This window comes from Rhinolophus ferrumequinum, chromosome 18, assembly GCF_004115265.2.
Source record: "Rhinolophus ferrumequinum isolate MPI-CBG mRhiFer1 chromosome 18, mRhiFer1_v1.p, whole genome shotgun sequence".
Lineage (NCBI taxonomy): Eukaryota > Metazoa > Chordata > Mammalia > Chiroptera > Rhinolophidae > Rhinolophus > Rhinolophus ferrumequinum.
The window spans coordinates 910,966-930,724 of NC_046301.1; the positions used below are offsets into that span (position 1 = coordinate 910,966).

At 47.6% G+C, this 19,759-nt stretch overlaps 1 protein-coding gene across 1 annotated transcript in view; it reads right to left on the reverse strand.

Moving 5' to 3' along the window:
* Positions 1-4,249, reverse strand: part of CAMK2D (calcium/calmodulin dependent protein kinase II delta) — a 200,977-nt gene extending 196,728 nt beyond the window's left edge. Inside the window, 2 exon segments of the mRNA XM_033134709.1 lie at positions 2,481-2,575; positions 3,865-4,249. Of these exon segments, the coding sequence (XP_032990600.1) occupies positions 2,481-2,575; positions 3,865-3,929 (160 nt within the window). The 5' untranslated portion in view covers positions 3,930-4,249.
* Between the last annotated feature and the right edge of the window lie 15,510 nt (positions 4,250-19,759).

The following is a 19,759-nucleotide window of genomic DNA, read 5'->3' on the forward strand; positions in this document are numbered from 1 at the left end:
CAGAGCCAGTATTTGCCTCTTCGAAATAAACTAGGCACCTCCTTTCCAAACCATTTCAGAGACACATGTGATCTGGTCACTCTACCAAACCATCCTGTGTCCTCAGTGCTGTGGAATGTTGTTACAAAATGAAGCGTGGCATTTTTCCTTTAAGAGCTTGTAATTTACTAGGGTATAGGTGAGTCAACTGTACACATTCAAAGGTACAAATATTCTATTATATAATCAGCTCTAATTGTTTTGGTGATATAAAATAAAGTGAATATTTTGAAGGAAAAGTGCTGTGATATTTTATAGGTGAGTAGTAACAGGTAAAATTGATGCAGCACTTTGCAATTTAAGAAGTGATCCTCATTACACTTCATTGAATCCTCAGAGCACCCGTGACACCTGATGGTTATTCCCACCCCATCTTATTGGTGAAGAACCTGCGATCAAGAAAAGGTAAGCAACTGAGCCAACTATACACACTGAGCAGCAGAGCCAAGACTCAGAGTGGGTTCCCTCAGCTAATAGAGGCTGCCACTGCACTTATAATCTTCACATTCTTTTATGGAAGCCATCTGGGCTGCTCCTTACAACCACCCAATGAGCTCACAGCAGCTAACACCCAGAGTGAGTGGCAGTCGCTGTTCCACACTGTGTGAACTCATTCACTCCTCACAACCCCGATAAAAGGGAGCGTTCCAGTATGGCCCCATGCTACAGATGACAAAACTGAGGCTCACATCAGCTGCCCAGACTCACGCAGCTACTGGGTAGGGGAACGAAGAGGAACGAAGTTCACATGCAGGGCATCTGCTCCTTCACCCCTCACTCCAGCATGTTAACAGAAAAGGCGCAGAAACTGGACCAAAATCAGAGGAGAGAACCTCACAGAGGGAGGACAAGAAGCCCGCCTTCTGGCTCTCCACCCTCTGAACTGCTGAGTGCAACTGGGACAACTGGAAGCATTACATGCAGAAAGGGCCGGGTGGCTTTGGGTGCAGACTGGTCCTTAAGCAGAGCCTGAGCAGGTGAGGGACACGGAGGGCAGGTGACAGGAGGAGTACAACGCTCTTGGGCCTTCTCACGGCCTCCATGAGCATGAGCAGGGGGCGAAGGACGGCTGTGATGAGGTCATTAGTAAACGTGCTCCACAACAGGACTCATTCGTTTGCAGGAAAAACTTAAAGCCACAGAAAGATCTGGGACAGAGGTTGTAATGCTTCCCAAAGGAGTGACACCCCCCCAAAAGAAGAAATCATCCAAGCACCGAGAGCACTGGACTCCGCATTTTCCTTTTTTTCACTTAAATGTGATTTGCAGATCAGCAAGTCCTTTTCCCTGAGGAGTCAGAGAAGGGGGAGGGCCATAACTGAGCCCACACACCTGTCATCTGGGGTGCTGGCCGCCTTACACACAGACCTTCCTCAGAACCCCTCAAAGTCGGGGGCGGGGGGTGGACATCAGAACAAAAATGCCAGTGGAGCCAGTACACTGAAAGGCCAGTCTAAACCTGACATCCATGGTAAAAGTAGAATTCGCAACCAATGGAGAAAGAAGCCATGGCAGAGACCGAGCACAGTGACACCGGGACACCAGGCAGCAGTGCTCTTCAGAAGGCAGATTAAGTGAGGACAACAAACCCAACGGAATTGCTCTTCTCAGTACTTAAAATAAACCGCGTCACTGACACGGGCTTACACTCTGGCACTCTGTTCATTTTCACTTTGCTTTTCTTTCATTAAACCATAAATTCCCACGGAAACACCTCAGACATGTGCGCACAATAACTGGAATGCCTAACATTGCCGTGAAAGCACCTCTGCGAGTCCAAAGTGACAGGAATGCAGGAGGGCCGCCACGTTCCCCGCTTGTGTCAACAGCTATTTTATGAGTATGAACTGTCTCTGTGGCCAGTAAGCGTGTGCAAAATCCATTCCGAGTCTGTGAGAAGCCTAGTGCGGAAGATGAAGGAAAGGTCTGAAGTGCACGCAGAACATGAAAAGCAAGCTGGACTTCCTAGAATGTAGCAGTCAAACGCTTCCTCCCAAAGCCATTAGCGTCAAACAGACCTCGATGGATTAAGTTCAAGTGTAACCACAATTGAAATATATGATTCAGCTGAGCTCTGACCTATTTCTCCTCTCAAAAGCAAAAGGGAATAATGACAGTCGTGAGACTTACATTTTTCAATTACAGCGTTTTTCTGGATGTTATTCTCCAGTACAGGTAAAGGCCAAATTCACTTAGTGACATTTATTTGCTTTAAAATAGAGTTATTTCTGCTACTGCTCATACAATAGAATTTTTATAACAATTAAATTATATTCATTTATCTTCAAACTGTACTGACCAAGAGGCATTCAGGAAGGAAACAATGTCAATATGTAATAATACCTAAGTCTATAATTCAGTTACAACTACATGATACACGAGAACCAACAGTCAGCATGAAAAATACAAAATTAACCGCGCATGTGGTTGCCAACACCTACCCCTGGCAGAGAGCTTCTTGGTGTTAATGATTTTTGCAGCATACTCTTGTCCAGTAGGGATTTTCACACATCTTCTCACCACTGAGAAAGCGCCCCTGGAAACCACAAATCAACAGGTCATCAATATAATCAGTTCTGAGAGTCCACCGAAAATGACACCCGTCTGGGCATTTGTACTGAATTCAGTGAATTTTCAAATGAGTGCAGTACAGTAACATCCAGGAAATGAGCAATTCCTCATGGAAACCTAGACCTTCTTTAACGCTGAGGAATAAAAGTAAATTTAAAAATTTTATTTACCCAGGAATACACATTAATCAACAAACACCAAAGAACTGCCAGTTATGAGGCTTTTGTTCGCCCACAAACCTGAAAACCGTTTACAATTCACATTGACACAGCACCGAATGCTGAGGAAAACCCTGCAAAGCGCAGAGCTGAGGAAGAGCAGCAAAAATCTGCTGCTGCCTGTTTATTTTGGGAGGAAAAAATAATTAATGTGGCTCCAAGTAAATAAACATGGCGACTGTTTTCATTAAAATATAAATCTTGGGCACATTTGTGTGGTTTAACAAATTCTGGTGTGGTGATTTCTGTGTGTCCTTTTTTGGGCTGGGGGAGGGGAGAGATTTAAATAAAGCTGCACTTCCGACATATTCTCCATGTTCGAACAGCAAACAATACATAAACATATAAGGAGAGAATGTTCATTCCATTGAAAAGATATTTCCATTTCCTTTAATTCCGCTGCATAAAACACCACCATACACTTAACCGCACCCTTTCATCGTTGACAGTGGAAACGGGCAGAGGATTGGGTTTGGGTCAGATGCTGCATAAATCGTAAATCAGCACCCCGGTCCCCACCGGGTCCCCGGGCACAGGCCCAGCAGGTCCTGCTCCTCCCTGCACATCTCCAGCGGTCGGAGGTCCACACGGCGCTAGGCCACCCTGGGGGCGCCCCCGCCGCGTGTAAGTCCTCCAGGGAAGGCGGGGATGCGCGCGAGCCCTGGGGAGGGGATGACAAGCGAGTCACCCGGGCCAAGCGTGACAGTGGTGCGGGGCAGGGTCGGGCTCGGCAGGGTGGCCTCTCTCCGGGCGTGGAACTTCGGGCTTATAACGGCACCGCGAGGACAGCGCGTCCCCGTTCCGCGCGTGGTCGACCCGCGGGCTCCGGAGGCATCTCCGCTTACAGAGAACGGTCTACGCTGCGTCCACGCGCGTCGCAAGATGACAGCCACGGCTGCGGGCCCCGCCGAGGCTCCGATGCGGGCGGGTGAGTGCAGGGTCCCCCCGGATCCGCCCGCCCCCACGGACAGGCGCCTCCCGGGCCCCTGCCCTGCCCTTCCTCCCCGCACTCCCAGCGGCCCGGCGCCGCGCTTACTTTCCGAGCTCCTCGAAGAGCTGGTACTCGTCCGTGAACCGGGTGCAGGTGGTGGTGGAGGCCATCCTCGGGCCGGGCTGCCCGGCTGGCGCTGTCCCCGGCCGGGCTGTCCCCGGGCCCGCTCGCTGTCCGCGTCCGAGAGTGGCTGGCCGCGGGGAGTGCGCGGGGCGGGGGTGACCAGAGAGGGCGGCGCGGGCTCCTTCTCCTCCGCCCCGAGGTCCTGCCGCTCTTGCAGACGCCGCACCGCCCTCTTCCAGCCCCTCTCCCCAGATGGAGGGGAGCGCGCTCAGTAACAGCGGCCTGCAAATGGAAAACAGCCGGCGCGGGGCGAGACGCGAGCAGCCAGCAGCTGCGAAAGATCTACCCAGCCTGCGGGCGGGGCGGAGGAGGGAGGGAGCCCGGGGAGGAGGCTCGGGGCCGGGGCGGGCCCAGGGCGGGGCTCCAGCCCGAGGGCGGGGCATAGACTCGGGGCGTGGCCAAGAGCCAGGGGCGGGGCGGGAGACGGGAGGCGGGGCCGGGGATCCTGCCCCGAGGGCCAGGGTCTGGATATGGGGCGGAGCCGAGGGCCGGGATCGGAAATAGAGGCTCAGGGCGCAGCCAAAGACCAGGGGTGGAAGCTCGCCCCGGGGGGCGGGGCTGGGGCTTTTGGCCCGAGGGGCCTGGGGATGGGGCGGGACCGAAAGCTGGGTGGGAGGTGCAGACTCGGGGGCTTGGCCAGGGCAGGGGCGTAGGGCTGAGAGAGAGAGAGGGGGGGGGTTTGGGGTGGGGCGTAGGGCTTGGGGCGGGGAGACAGGCGGGGCCAGGCTGAGGCCCCGAGGGCCGGGGCCTGGGGGCGGGGCCTAGGACCGGGGCGGGGCACCTGCGCCGACGGCCTGGAGGCGGGGCGTGGCCGAAGGCCGGGGAAGGTGGAGATTCGGATCCCGGGGGCGGGGCCTATGGCTGGAGGCGGGTCAGGGGAGGGGTCCAGGGCCGGGGCCGACGGCGGGGCGGAGGCTCCAGCACCTAGGCCCGCCGCCTCCTGCCAGCGCCCTCTCTCATGGATCCCTTCCTCGCGGGTCCCGCACTCCATCAGCGAGCCCAGTCTCGTCCCCTCGCGCGTCTCCCGCGCGCCAGTTTAGGAAGAGGGCGAGTGGATGGAGGTGATCGAGGCCCTTGCTTCCCTCGGGGCGACGCGTCACCGCTAGAGCTGCGGCCAGGGGCGCGCAAAGGCGAGGGGGGCGCCGTGCGTGGGGGCCGGGGGTTGCTTGCAGAGAGGGTCCCGGCCCCCCGTTCCTACGGCCCCCTCGGTCCCTCAGCAAAGGCGACCCCTCCCGGGCCGCGCTTCCCTTCCGACAGGACTGCCCCTCGTCTCCTCTTCCCCGCCGTCTCCCAGGTCGGGATGCTCAGACTCGGGCAACCCCCAAATGCGTCGGCTTCGGCCATCACGTTAACGAAACGAAAGCAAAAACGCCGCCACTCAGCCACACCTCCGCTCCTGAGGGACTCGCTGTCACCTGAACAAGTTCCGAGAGGATGGCGGTTCTCGCGAGATTGTTCTGCGCTGTTGGAGGGGCGGAGCATCAGGAAGGCGGGGTGTCGGTCACGCGAGCTTGTGGGCTGACGTCACCCATCTCACGTGAGCACGCCTCGCCTGACCCCCTTGCAAAGGGAAAAAAGGAAAGGAGCGGTCATGTGCTTTGCTCGCGTGCTCGAAGCTCTGCCAGGTGGTACACGTGAGTGTACTGCGTAATGCTGTGCGAAAACCACCCAGCGGTTCAGGACCGGTCCTACTTATTAGCATGCATTGTTTCCAGTAAAAACGAGAAAAATAATCGTGCGTTACGTTTAAACAGTAGGTAAATTGCTCGGAGCTTCCCTTCAGTCCTATGCCTTTAATAAACTATAAAATTGTAAATTTAGAGACAGACCAAAACCAAAAGCATCATGAAAGGTCTTTGCCAAATTACTGCCTTTTGCTTTACAGCATTGGACAGAAAAACCTTGGAGTTCCAGTGCTCATTTGTTCATCAACCTTGCAATTCCATTGCTCGTTTGTTCATCGTTAGCATTACATCATGAACGCGAAATTTCACAGCTAGAAGATAAAAGATAATTTGGAGATAAGGAAAATCTAAGACTTAAAGGAGTTGTGTTGCTTGTTCCCAGAGCCTGCTATTAAAAAGTAAATCAACCTTATCCACCTCACACCTATCCTAATTCCATGTCCTGATCTGGGAATGCTAGACTGTCAATAACAGCTTTTAGCCAAGTTCTCAAAATGTTAACAATTTTTAACGCTTATAACAAAATTCAACTTTGTACATATTGATTCTCAGCCATAAAAAGGCAAATAAATACAACATGTAAGATACAGTGATACAAAAAAGGTTGTTACCAAAAGCTACATAAAAAGAAACAAGGTGTCTAAATATTAATAACTGAGCTATAAAATTGAAAAAAGAAACCCAACCCAATTTGATCTAGGCTAAGGATTTTTAACATATATCTTAAATATTTAGCAATATGGTTCCAAGTTATAATGCACTGGATTAATATTCTTCTCTGAATCTAAAAATGAAACAAAAAGTAAAATTAAAGCAATAAATAAAGGTAATATAAAATTTTACAATTCTGGGAAAGAAAATTGTTTTTTAAATATTCAAGTAATGAGGCCTACATAATTACAGTATTTATCTCATTTACTTAAATTACTGATGACTGTAAACGGTTATGATAATTGTGTGATACAATAAAGGAAACAGTTTCAATACTGATGTATTTTTAGACAATAAATGTGTAGTGTTTTAAGCAAACACTGTCTGCTTAGTCTATATTTGCACTGTTCCTTGATGTATGTCTTGGGCTGATTAACAGATTTCTGTTATTTAAACCTATATTGACAGTTAATTCTGAAGTTCGGACCTCCTTCGTCCTTCCAAAGTCACACAGAAGTCCCACATGGCTCATCAGTGTTGCCTCCTGCTGGTCTCCTGATCTACTCTCACCCCTCATCCTAGTCTCTGCACAACAGCCAGAATGATCCCCTGGAAACCTCAGTCAGAGCAACTTGTGCCTTTGCTCTCAACCTGCTGAGACTTCCCATCTCAACTAGACTAAAAACCAAATCCTGCAAATGGCTTACAAGGCCCTCCAGGGTCATCGTGTAGATGCCGGGGGCAAGCATTTGCTCCCTGCTCTGTATCAGGCAGACAGCACCAACTGGACTCAGAATACACCCTAAAATACATTTGCTTACTCAGTATTCTGTGCCAGTCCTGTGCAATTCCTCTGTCCTCGCGGCATGGCAGGTTCAGCTAATTCTTTACTATTTATTATGATGTATTATTCAGATACTACTTACTTATTTCCCAGATCACCAAGGCCTTTGATATTCCTTAACTTATTTGCTTCCCAGAAGGTTATAGGCATGCTCCTTCATTCCTTAAAAAAGCAAAGAGAGAAGAGGTTTTAGAAGTCCACTTGCCCAACGCAATAGCGCACGTGTCTAAACCATCATCACTTGTTCTCCTTCCTTCCCTCTTTCTTTACACATAGGCCTCTGTCATGACTGTGGAGCATGTAGCATGCAGATCACGCCCACATGGTGACCCCCGCCCCTGGGGCTCTCAGGTGCTCATTCTTAGATCCTGCCGCATGCTTTGATGCCACAAGTCTCAATTCATATTAACGGTACTATTTCCGCACTTCGATCCTTGGAGCAGTGTTGGATCTCTTGCTCATAGTCACTACTTACAGCATTACCACAGGCTGTAGATGTCATATTAAAATATGTGTATTTAAAGTTCCCATTGGGGTTTATTGCTTCCCACGTACATGCCACCATCACAGAGGGGGTCTATGACCTTGATGGGGACAGAGGCTGATAACACGACTACACAGAAGGTGTAGTGAGCTGTGTGCTCGAGTCAGCATGCCTCTCGTGGAAAAGTGTAGAAAGACAACAAAAATACAACTCCCTGTACTGCCAACTGGAAGGAATGTAAATATGTCTATGAAAATGGCTCTGTGAAAACCCATGATGCCACAGTTAATGAAAAAGCAAAGCTTTCCCCCATGATCATGAAAACAAAACAAAAGCTTTGGTAAGCTATAAGCTATGGCCCAGGTAGGTCTTATTAACACATTAAGTGGTTCCATTCTGTTCTTGCTTATTCCTCTGTTTCTTCCATGTCATTAAGCTGTTTTTGTATAAAACCATCTGATTCCTTCTTTTTAATAATTTCTACAATTCTGTGTTTAAAAATTGTTCCAAAGAAAGAAAAGGCATTTTATATCAAACAGCACAGCTTCTAGTCCAGTCTGAGGAACTTGCTATGCACAGAAAGTGAGTGGAAATGAAATTCATTCTGGACACAGCTGAAGGCAGTCCCTTCTTTCTGATCACCAGAGGGTGTATTGGCCTCTGACGCCAACAGCAATCCAGGGGTAGAGGAGGGCACGGTCGTGTCCTCAGTGCCAATTCAACATAGAGCATTGCCAGAATCTTAGAATCTGCCAGTGATCCCTAAGATGCTAAAAAGCCAGTATCTATGTAACGAATCATCATTTGTTGTTTTCAAGTGTCAGGAGTGAGCTTGAGATTAAGCAAAAAGAGGAAGGGTTTATTATAAAGATTCAAAAATACTTTACAAAGCACGATGATGAGAATAAACCTGTCTCAAAGAGGTGTAGAATTTAGAAATGAAGACGTACTAGCAGTGTCCTTACGCCGTCTCTCAGTTGCACTTCTTCCGGTGCTCTGCTCTGTATTTTGCGTGAGTTAAAAGGTCAAGGCAACACCACAAGATTGTCCAGGTTTCTCACTACATGAGTGTGTCCAGCCCAGCGAGTCAAAATGCAGTCGAGTCCTGCCAAGCTGTGAACCTAGCTGAATCGTCCTAGAAAGGGTGACTTTTTCTCGTTTCTAAGGCAGCATATGGGCTGGTAGAGACACAACCAAGTAGCCACAGTTTTGCACATTTCAGGTCCAGTCACACGAGGAAAATTAATATGGTTCACACTTCTGGTTCAATGAGCTCTAGTTCAGAAGGTGAGGAAATGTTTGTTAAAAACCATGAACTGGCTAGACTTCGGTGGGTATAGTAACTACACCCAAGGTTTTGTATTTCAGACAGCCCATCACCTCTAACCCTTAGCGGTTTCCTCAGCGCCGGCAACTTACAGGATTTGTATCAGACTGGAAACTATGCCAAGAGCAGTGGAAACAAGTTATCTGGAGGGAGTGCTGGTTTTTTCTCCACACGCACACAGTTCTTTGTGGGTTGGCCTTGTGTTTCTAGGGGACTAGAGATCTACTTATTTTTTCAATTAAAATATAAGGCATGATTGTAGAAATACAGGGCACCAAGTTAAATTTGAATTTCAGGTAAATTATAAATAATTATTTACTGTAAGTATGCCCCCACATACTACTTCGGACATAGCTATCCTGAAACATCATTGCGTGGATGTACAGTAAATAACTATTCATTGTTTATCTAAAACCAAATTGAGCGAAGCATCCTTTATTTTACCTGGCAAACTTGCTTCCTTTGCATTATAAGTTGAACCCTGCAGAACCACTTTTAGACATTTCCAGATGTAAGTTTGGCAGAGGGGTGGAGTCAGGGAAATACAAATGGATGCACAGCCTTCCACGGAAAGGACATCAGGGCCGGACTTGGGGACATCCCGGGGACCATGCGATCACCTGGTGTCTCTGAGTGAAAGGTCTATGTTTTCTTTGGTGGAAGAAGGTGAGTGAAGAACATGCTGTATTATTTTCATAGTGTTATACGTATATTCAATCGCACAACGCAGTGAGGGTGTTTTATAAGGAAAATATAACTAACTGAATAGCACATGGTTTCGTCAGAAAGCTAATTCACTTCTGTAGCGCTGAAAGAAGTTAAAAAGTTAAGATTATTTAGGTACACACAAAATGCATGTGGGTTTAGCCTTAATCAGGTTGTTCCAGTAAGAGCATGGTTTTTGTGAGGAATTAGAGAACTTTCTTCATTTTCCTTCTCTGCTCAGGAGCAGCAGCAAATTCGCTTTAGGCAGGTGACACGCTCCTTTTCTGTCCCATGCAATAGGCTCCTCAAGGAGATACTGTAATCTTGTTTCCTTTTCCTAATTCCTGTAAGGCAGATAGTAAGATCTACATTTTTTAAAAAAGCTACTAGAAACTGACACTTAGAAATGTGTATTAACTCCTTAAGCCACACATGTAAATAAAAAGTGGTCATGTCTGGTCCTGAAGCCTATATGACAGATGATGACAAAAGATAATTTACTAAACTACTTGCCCCAACCCCAAGGCAGGAAATAGTGATAATTTATCTTGGTTTCTTGATTCTTTTTTATCATGAGTAAAGATCAATAGATGACTGTAAGAATTAGTGAACATTAGTATTCAACACCTTTCGGAAGTAATGACCTACTCAGCTTCGAGTGTGGCACTGTTTAGAGGACATGGACCATGGCCAGGCACCTGGTGTGGAGATACTTCTGTACGGCAGAGCATTTGTGTCTTTGAAGTGCACTGTCCGCCTTTGAGAATGAGCAGCGTGGTGCTGGCCCCAGAGAGCTCAGCAGGTCCCATCTGAGCTAAATACCTCGCAGTCCTGCTGGCCATCTCATTAGGAGCTTCTGGAAAATTTGGAAAAAGGAAGTGGACACACTGACGCTATGGATCTCACATGACTAACAAATGTTATAATTAAAATTCATTTCAACATTTGCTGGAATCTTTACTTTTAAATGATTGTGCCAGTGGGGTGGTTATTTTACAATTATTAGTTGATAAATTTTCCACAGAATCGTAACGAATTTGGAATATAACTGAAGTATTGGAATTAACAGTACGAAGAGGCCCTTAGAATCCCTACTGGGAGAAGCAGCCAATAGAAGCTTGGACAAGACCCCCTAGAGAGGAGGAGAGAGGATGACAGGGGAGCCGAGAGAGATGCAGATCTCGTGTGTGTCCCTGTTATAGGGCTCTCAACTCATCCCAAGGATTCCGCCCTCAGGACCAGTCGCCTCCCAGATGCCCTGCGTCTAACGTCGTCATAGCGGACATGAGGACTTTGACGTGTAAGCTTGGGGAGACACACACAGTCCATTCACCACGGTGGGTATACGGTTGTGCCTGTATAGACGAGGAAGCCGGGACCCGTCTGGAAGGTAGTCCCGTCGAGAGGCTGTCAAACCAGGAGTCGGCCCATTTATCTGACCCTACGTCCTTCCAGTTTTGACTGTCTCCTGATTCTGCCTATGTTCTCATCCTAAGACACGAGTTTACTTATTGCTAATGCCTATTTAATACTGCAGGGATGCAAACAGACAAAAGGAAGCTTTTAATCTTACTGTGATATTTACTACTTATTAATGTGACTCAAAAAAAAAAAAAAAAAACCCGCAAAGTATCTTTCTGGAGAGTAAAATGATACCAAAACAATGGCTTAAAATGGCTGTGAAAAAGGGAAAAAAACAGCTTTGTAATTCAGATTTTGAAACTTACTTAGTGTACAGGACCAACTATACAAACTACACTGAGTCAGCTCAGCTAGGAACCTGCAAAGAAATCCCCACTGTCAGACAGAAGAGTGGAGCTGTCCTGTCCAAAGCGCTGTGAAGCCCCAGGATTCTGCCACAAGTAATAAAACAGGAAGCTCTACTTTGCATCTGGATTAAGTCACGGCCACTTCTGAGACGTGGAGGAGCCCCACAGCCTCCATGCTCTGCCCGTGGTAGCGCCCGGCCTCCCCTCGTGGAATGGTGTTGGGTGTCCAGGGCCAGTGCTGGGCCTGCCCGAGCCAGCCTCCCAGATCCCAGGCCTGGTTCTAAGTTGCACAGAAACCACAGAAGCTTAGGTGTGTGAGGCCAAAGCAGGCATCATTCCGGACAGAGGGACATCTGAGCACCCCCGCAGATCTGGCAGCAGCAGACAGTCCTGGTTCTTTATCCTCATCTGGGCATTCATGGGGGCACTGTGTTGTCTGCACAAATGCAATGGAAACATTCACTGAGAGCCCTGCCTGTGACCGCGACTCCCCTGTACCTGAGGGGCACAGACGTAACAGCAGCAGCAGCAGGAAGAGTATTTTGGAGCAAAGCGTGGCTGTAAGGGTCGGCATCCATGAGGAGGCCCTGAAGGGACAAAGCACTCAGTGAACTTGACCCAAGTGGCAGCTAAGTTGATGCTTCAGGCCGGGAATGGACGCCCGGGAGACACGTGGTTTGGTGGTTCCCATCCACACAGGCACACACCGCGCCCATCTCCCCTTCACCTACGCTTCACGGGCACTTCCTGAGGGTCCGGAGCAGCAGCCAGTTCCTTACAGAATCAAAGGCCTAGGGAAGGGGCCAGTCTGGCAATTGGAATGAATTCCATGGCTACGACTTCTGAAAGATGGTGCTTTAGTGTCACTGGCCAACCTGCTTAAACTGCTGGACGCTGAAGGGGCCTTCAGCACTCACCAGCTGTAACGATTTTAACACCTGACAACCCCTGTCCAGACTCAGTACGACCAATCAGACTCTCCCTGACGTGATTGCTGCATGCGACTCCACAGCATTCATTCCGCTGAGTGTTTAGAAACTTGAACAGGAAACGGGAACGATAAGCGCAACTAGCTGCTCTCAGGTGTTCCTAAGCTCACCCACTTGAATCTCTGCAAACCTACCTGCACCTTTCACTTTTACCTGTTGACTCAATTCACAGACCTCTCAGTCTTTTCCTCAAACCCGATCGTGCTAAGACTGCGATGCTGAATATGGAGGATAAGTTAGGAGAGATCAGGGTTTGGCTGGCTTTGTAGGAGTGACTGCGGATACGGCAAATCAGAAGGCGGTGCCCTGTTCAGACGGCTCAGCTAGGAAACGGGCAACCAAACAATTCAGTGTAGAAGTGCCAGGCTGTAGGGAGCGGGGTGCCATGCTGAGAGACTGGGAGGGATGCAGGATGAGATGGGTCAGGTCCATAAGCTTCGAGTGTGTGTGGCGGGAGGCTGGCATGTCAAGCACAGGGTCTGCAGAGCTATAGGTCATTGTTATCAGTGGTAGCAATTATACTAGCAATTAGCTTTATACTGAAATGACCAAGGCAGAGAGTCTTGTCGAGCCCTCACTCAGGGCCAGAAATGTCATTAAGATGGTGGGTTTGAACAAACGTGTGTTGGAGGCCAAGGAAACTGCATGGGGTTGGAAGATGAGCAGTAGGGGCCGGCGGCTTTCCTACTGCAGGACTCCAGAGGAGCGGCCTAAGGTTGGCATCCCTGCCCACCACCTATGCCCGCACAATCAGACGACAGCCTCCAGTCTCTCTCGTAACATTTAACATACAAGGTTGCCAGGACAACAAACGGGAGACCATCCATGCTGACACCACCTGATTCTGAGAAGCTCACGCCCACCCACCTCAAACTTCAGCAGTCTGCACCGAGACAGTCTCAGACGTCTCACTAGACTCTATTCCCAGGCGACAGCAAGAAACATGTTGCCTCTGTATCAGCAGCATCTGCCTTGTACATAGTAGGTGATCACAAATGTGCTCCACAAACATGCATGTCTCGAAAGCATGCCCCTCCTGAAGGATGCCAGGACGTCTACAATTCAAGGCATTCAAAAATGTGTCAGGGCGTTAAGAGGAATGTACAGACACCATTTATGTTTTCTAGCATAGGTGCCAATGAGATTTACTTTTATCAAAAGAGGCTGACGGACTCCTGTGGTGGTGGGAATCAGAAATGTGGTGTGAGGTCAGTTAAAGCACTCAAAGGGCCTCGCCCAGCCACAGCAGTTGTAAGTGGTCCATGCCCCCCCTCCCAGCGTCTCAGCTGCCGATGTGGGACTCACTGAAAAGCACCAATCCCGGCTCATAGAGCATGTCAGGAATTCACTAGGGACCCTGAGGACCTCAGAATGGCCTTGCTGGGACTGGCGGTAGTCCTGGGTCTAGGTACTACGGCAGTGCTGGGCGCGTTGGTAGCACAGCGGTGTCCCCCACAGGCTGATCAAGGGACAACCTGCTTTTGGACATCCTCCCTCAATCTTTTTCAATCATCCCTAGAGATTCTGTGAGCAATCAACAACTTTTTAAAATATTCTATTCTACTTATAACAGAAGAAAAACAACAGACTTCAAATGCTTTCTCACCCAAGTCACTCAGAATGCATCTTTTCTTTTCTTTACAGTTCACCATGATGAATTCGTAGCACAGGAAAAGATGCTGGGTGAGGGGTCACCTCACAGAGAGGGAAGTTTGAGGTGATACTTAGAATTTTGGAATTCAACTTGTTTCTCGCGTTATTAACCAGGACAGCAAACAGCTCCAGCAAGGAGAGAAAGTATGTATTAGATAAAATCTGAAAGTCGGATACCGTATGCTGTCAGGACTTCTGAGCTGCTGGAGCGATGCTGCTCAGGATGGCAGTGGACTCCATGTCCAGCCACTCCCGGGCACACCCACCTCCCTGTCTGGCCACTCCCGACACGCCCACCTCCATGTCCAGCCACGCCCTGACACGCCCACCTCCATGTCCAGCCACTCCTGACACGCCCACCTGCATGTCCAGCCACGCCCCGACACGCCCACCTCCAGGTATTCCAGCCCTGCCACCTTCCGCATGATCAGAATTCCACTCTCCCCAGGGGCAATCAGCACACTTACATAGTGTAACACTTCTCACCTAAAAACCTGCTGTTTTTACGTCTTCTGTCCACAGCACACCCCACGTGTTGCAGCACTCGGGGAAGAATCGTCTGCACTCATCTCTACTTGCTCTCTTTCTACTCCTTGAACCCACTTCCAAGTCTCTCTTCCCCACTCTTGTCAAGGCCACTTGTGACCCTGTTTTGCTCAACCTAAGTCAAGTTTTAGTCCTCAAATTGATTGCCCTCTCATCAGAAGCACTTTCTTCACTTGGACTTGGAACAACACCGTCCCATCTCACTCGTCGTCATTCTTTCCCCGTCTCCTGGGGGCTCCTCTTCATCTTCTCAATCTCTACATTTTGGAGTCTCCCCAAGCTCAGTCCTTGGAAATTTAAATTATACTCACTCCGTAAGTAACCTAACCCAGTTTTACAACTTTACCTGATATCTACCCAGGAGAGATTCCAAAATCCATAACCAGCCTAGACTAGTTCCCGGAACGTCATGTCTATGAGCCAAGTGCCTCCTAACACACCCATTTGGATGAGCAGACATCAGGCTTTACATGTCTCAAACCAACTCCGGACTCCCCACCAGAAACCCGGGACCAGCTGTCCGTGGTCTTCTCCGCAAGTCACTGTGTGATGACCAAACCTCTCTTTGCAGTTGCTCAGGGTAACACTTCAAAATCTTCCTTGATTCTTTTCTGTAGTGCATTCAATCCATCAGCAAATTTTGTTGGTAATTCCTCAAAGTACATCCCGAGTTGGTCCACTTTTCAGTATCTCCATCAACTGGTTCAAGACATCATAGCCTCTTGCCTCAGTTACTGTTTGAGTTGCTAACTGTTCTCCCTAATTCTGCTCTAGACACCTCGGGTCTATTTCCATCCCACATTCGCTGTGAGTTTTACAGAACATGCCCGGTTATTTCTTTCTGCTCTCGGTGAAACCCAAAGCCTGTACCTGACCTTACAGCCCACATGACCTGCTGCGTGCTCCCTGAGTCTGACCACCCCCACTGTCCATTCTGCTCACTGTGCTCCAGCCAGACTGGCCTCCATGCTACGTCCTGCCTTTGCACCTGTCTTCCCCTCTTCCCAAGACACACGTAGCCAAAGCATGATTTGCTTCCCTCATCTCCATCTGTCTCTGTTTAAATGTCATCTCATTGGGGAAGCATGACATCCTTCCCAGCCCCTTCCTGTCCACGAAGCTCTCTAGGGTGTTGAGCTGTGATCCCTCTGGCTTACTGGTTCAAGGTCAGGCCTCAGGTACTGAGCCAGTACTTGCCTTCAATCTACCTTTCATGACTCCAGTTAACCTCTCCACCTGGTGCCGGCCCAGCCTGAGTTTGAACACAATTAAAACCGGCTGCCCCCTGGAGCACGTCCTCAGGGATCTGGCCTGTTTCGCCACACTGCTGTGGTTGTTACTGTCCTTTAAACTCTGAGAAAGGGACACATGTAGTGGTTGTGGGACAGACAATGGTGACAGGCTAGTGAGAGAGCCAGCTGTGCCCTCTGACTAGCCTGGGCTTCATCATGGGCCTTGGGTAGATTCTAACCTTCCCTAGAATTTCCTCTGCAAATACTGTGCCCAAGAATAAACTCCTCAATATAATTCAAATAATATATATAGTTTGTAAATGTGAATGAGAGTCTATAGCATCAGAAAGTGGGCACAGTACAAAATTACTTTATTATTCAGAAAGAGAATAGTTTAATCAGTTTTGAATAGACACTAAATTAATGCAAGACAATTCACATTAATGTTCCCAGATTATATAAATTTTGAAAAAACAGATAGGTGTATTAAAAAATTGGAAAGTCTGTTGGCGTTCATAGTGATTTTAACTTTAAAGATAATGAGTGAAATGGAAAGTCAGAATAATAATTGCTTTTAAAAAGCACCAATCAGAAAGAGAAGGTTTAACTGGATGAAATACATCAGGCATTTCTATGGCTGACACACCTTTACCACAGTTGTCTGCACAGCCATTTAATGGCCTTCCCTGTTGCCACTGTTTCTTCTGCCTCCTCCCTGTCCATCAGCAGTGATCTGTCTGAAACACGCCCCTTCCTAGTTGGAAAGCATCTGCTGCCCCCCAACTTCCCCGAGAATCCAGCCTGAATGAACTGCGTGGCAGCAGACACTTACTTTTTAAGATGCGCCTGACCACCTGTCCGCTCCTGTCCTTTTGGCTGGAAAACGGGGACCCTTAGGGTCCAAGCAGCCTCCCTTTCAGGGAGCCCCTTATCTTCCCACCCAGCAGCACCCGGCCTGTCTTGCCAGCTGAGGGCGTCCTGTGGGTTCCTTAAGGCCAGGTCGACAGTCATCCCCGAGGAAGGCAGTTCCCTCACTGCCAAGGTGAACTGCAGCAAAGGTATTAAAACACGTATAAGACTAGTACAATCAACATGAAGGACACATGGCATGCAAACAGGGTCTCAATCCAAAAGCTCAAGTCGTTTTGTAAATATAAAGAATTAATTGTCTTTGCCTCCAGATTAGGAAAATAAAATGAAGTTAAATGTGATGATATACCAAAAATACTCACTAAACGAACACACCAATAGCCCTGAGAAGTACATTACATTTATCCAAATGTTTGCAGGAGCCAGACATACACTAAAAATATTGAAGCAATTCCTTGCTCTTGGAAGTATTCAAAAATATTGGTGAGATGCATTTAATTAACAGTTTTGTTTTGCATGTATGTTGAAAAGGATCTGAGACACAGCTCAAGTTTTTCACCAGTGCTGGACAGGTAAAGGCCGCACTGGGAGATCTGGCCAGTGAGGCTACACTCTGCTTTTACACTGCTAGTCACGTGAATGACACGCTTGCTGGCAGGTCAAAAGTGACGGATGCTGAGATTTTCGTGAGCAGCTGGGAGGTCTATTCCACAGCCAACCCACGTTCTTCTTGGTCTCGATGGTTCTTACTTTACAGCCAGAGTTACGAAGAGCCAAACACTCCAATAACAGAGCTACTTCCTGAGTGCGTCGGCAGGCTCTGGTTAGCTGGCAGACAGGTGCCTGGCAAATGCAGGACACTCTTATTCTCAGGAGGAAGACGCTGATGGCCGGTGCACAGGCCCCAATTCAGAAAGCGTCTCGAGTCATGATGGGCATATTTTTAAAATGTTACACCAGCACTGGAGCCATCTAATTCAAAGCTGGAAAAAAAAAAAACACACACACAAAAGCAAACAAACAACTTTGGTGGCATTGGCTATGACGGCCGCACCAGGCCTCAGGGATCTGCAGCTTTCCTTGTTCAAAGGAGAAGTGCTTTAGACAAAAAGGCAACAAAGCAAAGGAATCCCTGACAAGATTTAATGAATTTCATTGTACATGATAATTTTCTCCAACAGAGTTATGAAAAATGTCAGAAGGTCTACAGAGCTTTAGGCAGGATTATTTCCATTAAATTTAATGGCTATGTTTTATGATTCAGCATATAAGCATTTTAATCATTGCAATAGGTATTTGTAATAATCATTGCAATAAATATTTGTAATAATATACAAGTTAGCACATTTTATTTATTTTTCCCTTCCCAGTTTTATTCATCACCCTATATTCTCAGGAAATGTAGGTCTGCAAATATAAAAAGGGACCTTGCATGCATTACATATTATAAATACAATTGTTTATCAATGTTATTCTAGAAATTTAATTAAAAATGTAAAATATCTTCAAACAGTTTTGAAAAGCAGGTATTTATAAATTTTAAAATACTTAGGGAAGAAACGAAAAACTAAATAAAAAAAGGTGTGATGGGACCAAACAGCGTATGGGTAGACATAACAGAAAGAAATGCCAGCCAGCATGTCATCAATAAATGGACTTACATTTATATAGAAAAGTCAGTGGTTTGATGGAAAAAAGAACTATGGCACTAAGGTATACAGCATGAATGAGCTATGAGCTTCTATTTTTATAATGATTATTAATCAGCTTTTATACCAGAGTCATGATAGATTTGGGTTCTGCAATTGCTTTGTAATATGGAGAATTTGCAATGAGATTCAAGGAGCAATCCATTCACAGCTTAATCATGAGGAAAGCTTCTTGGGTTAAACAGCACGACCAAAGGGGCCCAGTGGTGGGTTTGGGGTGCTAGCCCTGAACAGACTCAGCAGCTCCCTCATTTAAAATGAGAGATCTCTTCTAGCGCAGGGATCTAGTTCTAGTTCTAGTCTGTCTGGTAGTAAAAGTGCAGATGTCAGAAAGGTCACCGACCCTTCTTCAGGTCAGAGATCATATGACTTACTCAACAGCCTGGAGCTATGCACTGAATCCTTCGTGCTGTACAAAATGAACACAGCTTGTTTGCTGCCTGCCTAGCAGTACTATCTGCCTGTTGGGGGCCACAGTCCATGGTGCGTTGTACTCTATTAGTATCTATTCTGAGTACCAAACAATCCTAAGATCTGACAGTAAACTTTTTAGTAAATTTCACCAGTGCCAAGTACATGGACAGGACACAGAAATGGCTACAGTGATTAGTACACAACTTACCTTTCCTGCATATGTAAGGGGTGATTATGGGGTGGCTGGTTATTATGGAAAATGTAATTAATTTATAGACAGAAACCGACTGCAATATTTTAAATATAAATTTGTTAAATTAGAATATTAGGTAATTACAATTGGGTAACCTGATTTTATAACACCCCCATAACTCTCTCATCCCATATGGAAACATAATCTGGCTTAATAAAGGAACACAAGTACTTACTAGCCAGCAATTTAAAATCCCAGTTTGCGAATGGCACCTTATCTGGGCAGGACGACTGGACTGTGTGCCTAATTACTTCTGACCCCGCAGAGCATCTAAGGAGGGACGTGTGTAACTCCACTCCTGGCGCAGGGTCCGAGGTGGCAGCAGACACACCCTCTGTCGTAGTCATCGTGTCGGCTAATCACAGAACGAAGGAGCCTCTGACCTCTGCTGCATTTTATTTCCAAATAGTGATCGTTCCTTTGCATGAAAACTCGGAATGAAGAGGGAAGCACGTGTGTGATGTCCATTGACTGCCTCAGGATAAGCTGTCTGTTAGGTACAAGGCAGCTACCCCAACACTGTCTCAAATCCACGTCAGTACAACTAACTACGACCGTGTTCATCAGGTCATTGTGAGTGCTGTGCCACGCCCAACACCCGGCCTCTCACCTTGACCATTATCCAGCTATGTCCACGCGGCGAACCAGTGAGCGCCCGAACCTGCTTGTTCTCACGTATAAAATGA